Source organism: Calidris pugnax, unplaced genomic scaffold (assembly GCF_001431845.1).
Source record: "Calidris pugnax isolate Ruff unplaced genomic scaffold, ASM143184v1 scaffold41, whole genome shotgun sequence".
NCBI classification, from domain to species: Eukaryota; Metazoa; Chordata; class Aves; order Charadriiformes; family Scolopacidae; genus Calidris; species Calidris pugnax.
In genome coordinates this window covers 10,717,568-10,725,753 of record NW_015094509.1, presented here as the reverse complement: position 1 = coordinate 10,725,753, position 8,186 = coordinate 10,717,568, and the positions used below count along the sequence as shown (strand labels likewise).

Sequence of the window (8,186 nt, the reverse complement as noted above, 5' to 3'; positions counted from 1 at the left end):
CCCGCCCCGGGGTGGGGGGGGGGAGAGGAGAGGAAAGGGGGCGGCCCGGCGGTGAGGCGCGCTGCGTTCCTGGGCGGCCTTCCCGCGCCTGGGGCTCCGCGCCGGGGCCCGCTTCCTTCTTCGGCTGCCTTCCCGCCCAGCGTGTGGTGGTGCTGGCCGGGACGCGGCCTCCTCCCATCCCCCGGCGCCCTCCCGGCGGGGACGCGGCCTCCCTCTTCCCCTTCGCGCCTCAGGCCGGGCCCAGGCCGCGGGCTGCCCTCGCCGTGGTGTAGGGCGAAGGCTGCCGCTCCCCCGGCCCCAATCCCTTGGTCGCCGGGCCGGGGGAGCCAGGGTACCTCAAGCTGCCATTTGTTCCTGGAAGTGACAGCGGAAGCAGCTGTCGGTGTCCAGTTTTAGGACTTGAAACTCTGCTCAGGTTGTGGTTACTCTACAAGGAAATGACCCCGCGTACGGCGAGGCTCCGGCCTCGCTGCCTTGTATTGGCCCTGCCGTTGCCATTAGGCTTTGGCAGCACGTTATTTCTGTGGCGTTAGGCCTCCTGCGCGGTCACGCATTATTATTTCAAAACGGCCGGCCGGTTTGCTGGACTCTCTGAGGGTGTTGCCTGATAGAGGAAAACAACACTTATCTCTCTTGTGCAACTGAAGTACAGATTTAGTCTTGTAGATGAGCTCGTCATTCTTTTAAACGAACTTTGGGATCATTTTTGCCACTTAAAATACCAATAGTCCAAATAATCTTGATTTTTCCAGTAGTTGAGTATTCACTGTGTGCATTTCAAATGTCTTAGTGTAATTTGCAGTATTTAAGTTGGTGGTATTTTTTATATTATCTGGGATTTTTAGTCTTGGGCATCACATAGGGGTTGATATTTTTAAACAGATGTTTTTGTTCATGTTTTCTTGTTTGTCTTAACTAAAACCAGCAGTTGCCAAATACATATGTGCTCAGTGTGCTTGGCTGTTGCGAGGTACTACTTAACAGGCTCTTATCAAGGGACTGAAATACAAAGTAAGGTGCAAACACTATAAACATCATTCTTTTTTATTACATCTGAGTATTTTCAGTCAGGAACCCACTGACTTCTGGAGGATTCCTGTAATGCCAGTAAAATAGAACTGAAATAAAACCTACAGTTCCTTCTAGTATATGCAAAGCTATTGGCAATATCTCTTCTTTCTTTTATTTTTGTGGTTTGGTGTGGTTTTTTTAATGGGAATTCAGTGTTCAATTCGGTGTTATCATTTAGCCATGTTGTATGTAAACAGTGTGATGTCCTGGCTGGGATGTTTCAGGGTAATTAGCATACAGTGACACATAGATTGATATTTTTAGTTTTATTCAATGCTGTATCATATGGAAACTGTACAATGGCACATATATTTCTTTGTACTTGTTAATAGAATTTGTGTTTTCTTGTGTTAAATGTTGTTAGCCATATGGACCTCTAAATTCTCCTTTAGAGAAGCTAAAGGAGGGGTGGGGGAAGAGGAGGGAACACTGAAGATGTAGTGTAGTACTTATGCAAAGGGTTATGTGATGGTCCTGAATATTGTGAAAGAACTGGACTGTGGCCTGAGAAGTGCCTTTCAGTCAGCAGTAGCTGTTTTGTGTGTTGGGACTGTCTTTCTGCTTAGTGTTAAGCACTGTGATGCTATATGTCCAGAAATTCTTGCTGAACTTCCAGATGTAGTTGGTATTTCATAGAAAATTCATTTTCATAATGGTTTTAAGGACTTTTCACGCCTATTTGCTGTAGGTCAGTCTTTGTTTGGAGTGGAAGGCCATCTGTTCTTGTCGGAAGGACAACATGGTGGACCTGTGGTCACCACACAGTGTGTCTCTTGAATATCAAACCTATAGCAAACGTCCAGGTTGCTTGTAGGGGCAGTGACCAACCAGCCAACCTCCTGGGAACATTAGATTTTACTAGTTGTCCTGAAAACAATGGACTTGGCTGGCTGTCCTGTGCTTGCATAGTAAGCCTTGTGCTTCTGTGGGAGCCGCACAACTGGATTGTGCGTGGGCTGTGAGGGACTGTGAGAGAGCTAATAGTGGAAAGTGAGCTGCTGGGTGATATAACCATGCTCTGAAGCCTGCGCAGTTGGTGTGCCCGAATCCTGCCTGGTGCCTGCTCTGGGGGTGGAATGTAAGCTGAATTGGGTGGCCTAGTGGGCTGCATGCAGGTGGAGCGTTGCTGTTGTAAAATGTGCTGTTCTGTTGCTCCCTGAAATGTGATTTTTGTGTCTCGTTTCTTTTTGTGGTGGACCTTCTAATGGCATGGGGCGATAGCGTTTGCTTCCTTTATGCCATTGTGTTGTATAGAGTAAAGGATACTGATGGGGGCGATTTTACTTCTTTTTAAGAAATGTGTATGCGTGTAAAGTTGGCTGAATATCAAAATGAGTGGCCACCTGAAAAAATAGCCTTGAAGAAAGAGGGATGACCTATTGTTCTTGGCACTTCCAAATCCAAAGCAGCTCACAAGCACATACAGCAGAAGACAGTAATACGGCTTGGGTAATACTTGATTTGCCTTTCTTGGAACCTGTTTCAAGTTCCAGAAATAAAGGTTGGGTCTTAAGCTTTAAAAAACAAAAGTCGACAAACCCCCCTGAATTTCACTGTACTTGTGGAATTAGAGAATAAGTTTCAGTTAACTGAAAAGGAAAGTTTAATTATTCTGACTATGGAAAACACTTTTCAAAAGTAGGCCTTGATGCTCTTTGTAGAGGAAGAAACCTTAGAATCATCTAATCATTCTGGTGTGAATGATACTAAAACCAGAGAGTCTTTACGTAGTAAAGAGATTGAACAGATGTCTGTTGTATATGAGTTGTAGGCCTTATGGACAGAGTGCATAACTGCTTTATGCCATTGGTTATGGCTTCTGAGCCAGCTAGCAGCAGTTGTTTCTCACATTTGTAGACTAAATGTCGTCTTTTTGTTTGTAGATATGGCTCGTGGACAGCAGAAGATTCAGTCGCAGCAGAAAAATGCCAAGAAGCAAGCTGAGCAAAAAAAGAAACAAGGACATGATCAGAAGGCTGCAGCCAAGGCTGCCTTGATATATACCTGCACTGTCTGTAGGGTAAGGCAAAATATTATTGTAGGCAGGTCTGTCTTCCAGCCTAGAGCAGAATTTTTAGAATGATATAGTAGAAACTAAAATACTTCTTAAATGGCTGTATAACTTGTTGCTGTGAGCATTTGCATGTTATGCGACTCGCTTACAGATTACTCAGCTGTACTGATAACTGAGATACAAGAAAATTTGAGAGGTCATGTAGACATCTGTTTTGGGTAGTTTCCTTGCTTTTGAAGTGCAGGGGTCTGCATGTGCCGTTAGTATGGTGTATAAAAACACTTCCTGTTTAATCTCCAAATGCAAACATCTTTTCGTTGTGATAGAATTGGCCCATCTTAGAATCGCTGGTTATTGATGTTAACATAGAGAGGAAAAGTGTTGCCAAAAGCTCTAGTGTAAGTCTGATACACAGTAACTTCTACTAGAATAAATGACTTAAGAGAACAGAAATGTGAGTACTAATCAAATTATACTTTCCTTGTGGCTGGTTTTTCTGAACATGCTCGGTTTGGAACTGAAGGATAAACTTGCTATTTTCACTTAAATGGTCAGTCCCAGAATAGATTTGTCACTTCGAATGTCTTAAATAAGATTCCAAATTAAGGGCTGCTTGCTTTAGTACTTGTAACCAGCTCTGCTTCTTGTGAAATCAGGTGGTAGCAGCAATCATGTCGGGCAGTTGATGCCTCCAACTGTGCAGTAGCAATGGTCTGAGCTTGTGCCAAGTAGAGAATCAGTCTATGCCACATAACTCTTTGGCCTGTTGATAAACAAAAGAAATAGCTTTTGTAAAGATTTAATTCTGAAAAGGATAAATGTTTGTCTTTTAGGCATTGAAAAGGAAAACCTACCTCCTTAACATTTTCTAGCAAACCAACATGGAACTGTAAGATCTGTAGGGAGATTTTCTAGCAAGAATAATACAGTCACTAAATGCAAAAACAGCGTGATACTAGTGCTTAACAGCACCTCTCTGAAAATCTGAGGTTAAATATTCTGTCTTAATCTGCAGCTAAATTAATGGCTCTTCTGTCACTAAAGCGGTGTCATTGAGCAGTCAGTTTGCTTCAGGAAAAAGAAAATAAAACGTGGGGGGGGGAACAGGTTTTGTAGTGTCATTTAACTCTTGTACTGTGCATAAAGTTAAATGTCTCTCTTTAATCAGACACAAATGCCGGATCCCAAGACCTTCAAACAGCACTTTGAAAGCAAGCATCCTAAGACTCCACTTCCTCCAGAATTGGCTGATGTTCAGGCGTAAAGTTGTCTCCAGGTTATTACCTTAATTTTTTAAATGATTGTTTGTCAAAGTTATATTATGAATCAGTTTTTTTACCACCAGCAACTGAGACTTAAAACTTGCTTCTTTTCCTTTAATATGAAAAATAACCATAGGTTAAATTTATACTCTTGAACTGTTACACAGGAGAAGCAAACTAATACGTAGGTGAAATGGCTGGGGCATTTCACTGTGTGTGGAGGTTGTTTTAAAAGGGATTCATGTTATTTCAAATGGTCATCCTTAAGAGTTGTAGGAGTACTTTATTGTTTAGCTCTTGCTTTGAAATGTGAGTTTTGCTTTGAACAAACTATATATAATAAACACAATGTGTCTGTTGCTACAACACATGTAATGGAAGTAGTTGTTTAGTTTATTTCCAACAATTCAGCCTTTTTGTTCCTGAAGCTATGCAAGTGAATGCAGATTTTTCTGCTTTTTCTTTATTAAAATGTAAAACTTAACCTCTGCATTGACTATAGATTTCCCAATAGCCAGTCGTTAGGCTGTAACTGAAAGTGGTTATAATAAAAGTCTGAAATGAGGTAAAAAGCAGTATTATGGTATTTCATTCACATAAGCAGCGTTTGGTAACAGTTCAGCTTAACTGAGTTATTCTTGTTTTTTATAGGTGAAATCATGGCACCTATTGACTCTTCTACTGTCAGACCTTACATAACAAACCTGCAGCTGCTTTTCTAAAACTGTTGATCAGCAAAAATGAAGGGGCTACAGAAACATTCATATTTTTATGCTGTTCCCTCTTGGGCTTCATGCAAAGACAATTCTGTGTAAATGTACAGTTGTGCCCTATTTGGAAATCCTGAAAAATCAGTCCATACTTGTTATAAAAAATTTTTTACAATTGTAATTATATTGATGTTCATATTGTGTAAAGTAACTCATTTAATAAAGTAGTACTTTGATTTTACAATATCACAGATTAAATCCTTGTAGAAGTTCTGTTTCAACTTTCTGCATTATCTGCCTTATAAAATAAAGACAAAGTGGAATTTTTCCCCATCCTGCCAAAACACGAGCAGTGTCATTCCACTGAAAGTAATGTACATTACAGTAAATTAATCCAAAGTGAAGAGGGAAGCTGCTCGGATTTACTGTTCAGTGTGCTGCCTGCTTGAGCCCGCTCACTCATGGTCAAGTTGTTGGCTCAAGGGGCAGCAGACTCCTTAGGAGCTGCATGAGAATCATGAGACTTCCCTCTGCATTTTTGTCCTGTGTATTGGAGTCAAATACTGCAAGCCATTTTGAATGGGATTTCTTTACTGTGAGGGATCATGTTCCTTGAAGTCATGCACTGGAGAGACTCCTGTTACGCTTCATAGGTGGTAGATGGCTGAGGAAGCTGAGAGGTGGCAGGATTGAATGCTTCTGGGTATGCTGGCTTGAAAAATGCTTGCAAATATTAGGTTAAAGCAACTCTGCTCTTAGTCGAAAAATTGATTTGGAAAGATTTTTAATGATATTCTGAGCAGTCGGCCACACGTGTTCCCCCACAAATGCGTCTGGTTATTTCAGTAGCAACTCTTCAAGAAATACGTAAAGCAGCCGGCCATTAATAACCTTTCTTCACAACCAGCTTAAAATAAGCCTGTTGGCAAAGAGCCAAAGTAACTAAAATAATATGGCTACTTTAAGAAATCGGATGTGATTAAAGTTGCATTGACAAGAAAAAGCTGGCTAATAACTCTCTGGCCAAAAACATTTCAGCAGCTAAACATAATTACCCATAAAGTGTTCTGGGCTCAGTTCTAATCCCAGATGTACAGCACAGAAGTAGTGGAGAAACATCTGAGTTGTTGCTAGAAGAGAAGGTCTGCTATACAAAATCCCATCTTTGGCATTTGTAGGGAGCTTATTTAAGAACTTTACTTTTGACCTTGCAGTAAGTAACAATACTAGAATTGCTGCAATTTACTGAGGTTACAAGGGATGTGAAAATTCTGGCAGTCCAGGTAACCTGTGCTACGCAGCAGGACTGTACATCTGACCTTCAAATGGCTTCCTAAAATCTAGGACCATAGTCTCAAAGACTCATTCACTTAAAGGATGCACTTGGTATTTTATTATATAAAGTCAAAGCCTTTGTCTTCGTCTGCTCATTTGCTCTTTATTGAACTACTTCTGTGAGACTAGCTTCCTGTCCTCTTTGCTGTGACAGTATCTCTGTAAATACTTATTTTGGCATAAAGTTTCTCTGTATTATAGTCACTCCAGGATAACCTGTATACCACTTAACTTTTATAGATAATGTTGTTCTCCTCCGAGAGTAATCCACTACTGCACTTGTACACCTGACATCAGAATGTAACGCTTCATTTATTTTTCTTTAATGTTATCGATACATATATCCTGACAAACTGGCTCCCACAAGGCAAGAAATCTGCTCTCGACTGTTGTGCTGTATGGGGGAGAGGTACTTCAATGTTCTGATGCTGTAGTTTGTCTGAAAATACTCTTGAGTGCAAATGGATAAAGATGTTTCTTGCACTGATTGGTATTCGGTAATTTGGTTTTACTTTGGAAAATGTTCTGGGATGTATCCCTTATAGTTTGGTCCTGAGGTGAAATATATGTTCTATTCCTTCAATTCAGATTGTGTAGCCTTAAATAAAAAGATTTTGTTTCATAAACAATCTCTCTTAATGAGCACTGAAGAGCTGGAAAGCTGCATCGCTAGTGGGATGGTTAACTTCAGTTAGAGTTTATTTTCAAAACTTTATGATGCTCAAGTTGAAAATACCCTGTGAAGTGGTGTTTTTTTTTTTATGTATTAGAATGCAAGGTTGATCCTCAGTTTGATAGATCCCTAGCTGCAGTAGCTGCAATCTCAGTTACAAACATAAATGAAAGCTGTGATTGAATTGTTATAAAGGCTTTATAAGTATAGGGGGAATGCTATACTATATGGGGGGGTCATCCTCATTTAGAATATCTGCAATATTCCTTGTACTTAAAGGCCAGAGGAAGCACTAGGAGTTCTCCATCATCTCTTCCTGATCTGAAGGATGGCACCCTGTTACCTGGTAAAGACACAGTTGTGCATTGTAACGTGTCTGATTAAAGAGAATTAAAAAACTAAAATGTAAAATGTCATATTTCCTGCCTGCTTTTAAAAACAAGTATTACTGCACTTATAAAATTGGTTTCCTGGATGCGGAGCTTGAACCTGTCAAACTTTACAAGAAAAGAAAAATAGGCATGGACAGTTTGCCGTGTTCCCTTGAGAAGGATTCATCTTTGTGCAGGGGCAGCGTTTAGGTAAAGGGTCCTCATGTTGCCAGTGTGGGCTCAGCTGTCAGGGGTACTTGTGGAGCAAGTTTAAAAACTATTTTGGATTTTTGGAAGCCCCCATCTCTGGGAGTTTCTTTAAATGGGATCTGAAATAGTATTTTAAGCAGGGTTTAAAATGTTTTGGAAAGTCTCACTGTAGATACTCAGAGTGAAAGTTAGCACGTGTGATTATGGTGAGGCCGTCTCAGGGTCTACTGAGTCATCGGGAACAGTTTTGCAATTTTTGTTACTTAGGCCAGTTTCTGTACCTCCACTCTACCTATCTCTAAGGGTTGCTGGTTTCTTGCTGTCAAAAAGCTGTGTGAAAAATCCAAAACAGAAGTTGAAGGCAGTTGCTATGTAGCCTTAGGGAAATAGTTGGCTTTACACAGTGCTCTTGAAACGTCCCTGGAGACTATCCCTTTTTGGTTATTTGCTGTTGAGCTGAAAACACTTCAGCTCAAGTAAAGCTAATAATGACCACAGGCTGTTTGCAAGCCACACGGTAATGAAGGAATTTGTAGCATT

The 8,186-nt window shown here is 40.9% G+C and overlaps 1 protein-coding gene across 1 annotated transcript; it reads left to right on the top strand.

The window, feature by feature from the left end:
- Positions 1-2,901: 2,901 nt before the first annotated feature.
- Positions 2,902-7,469, top strand: ZNF706 (zinc finger protein 706). Its single transcript, XM_014965419.1, has 3 exons — positions 2,902-3,091; positions 4,254-4,361; positions 4,999-7,469. Exons 1-2 carry the CDS (start codon positions 2,957-2,959, stop codon positions 4,347-4,349), a joined length of 231 nt encoding a protein of 76 aa, XP_014820905.1. The 5' UTR covers positions 2,902-2,956; the 3' UTR covers positions 4,350-4,361; positions 4,999-7,469.
- Positions 7,470-8,186: the final 717 nt, after the last annotated feature.

Excerpts from the sequence above, each read along its gene's own strand:
- ZNF706 (XM_014965419.1), top strand. The coding sequence starts at position 2,957 with ATGGCTCGTGGACAGCAGAAGATTCAGTCGCAGCAGAAAAATGCCAAG. Across the intron at positions 3,092-4,253 it reads ATACCTGCACTGTCTGTAGG|ACACAAATGCCGGATCCCAA; the intron begins GTAAGGCAAAAT and ends CTCTTTAATCAG.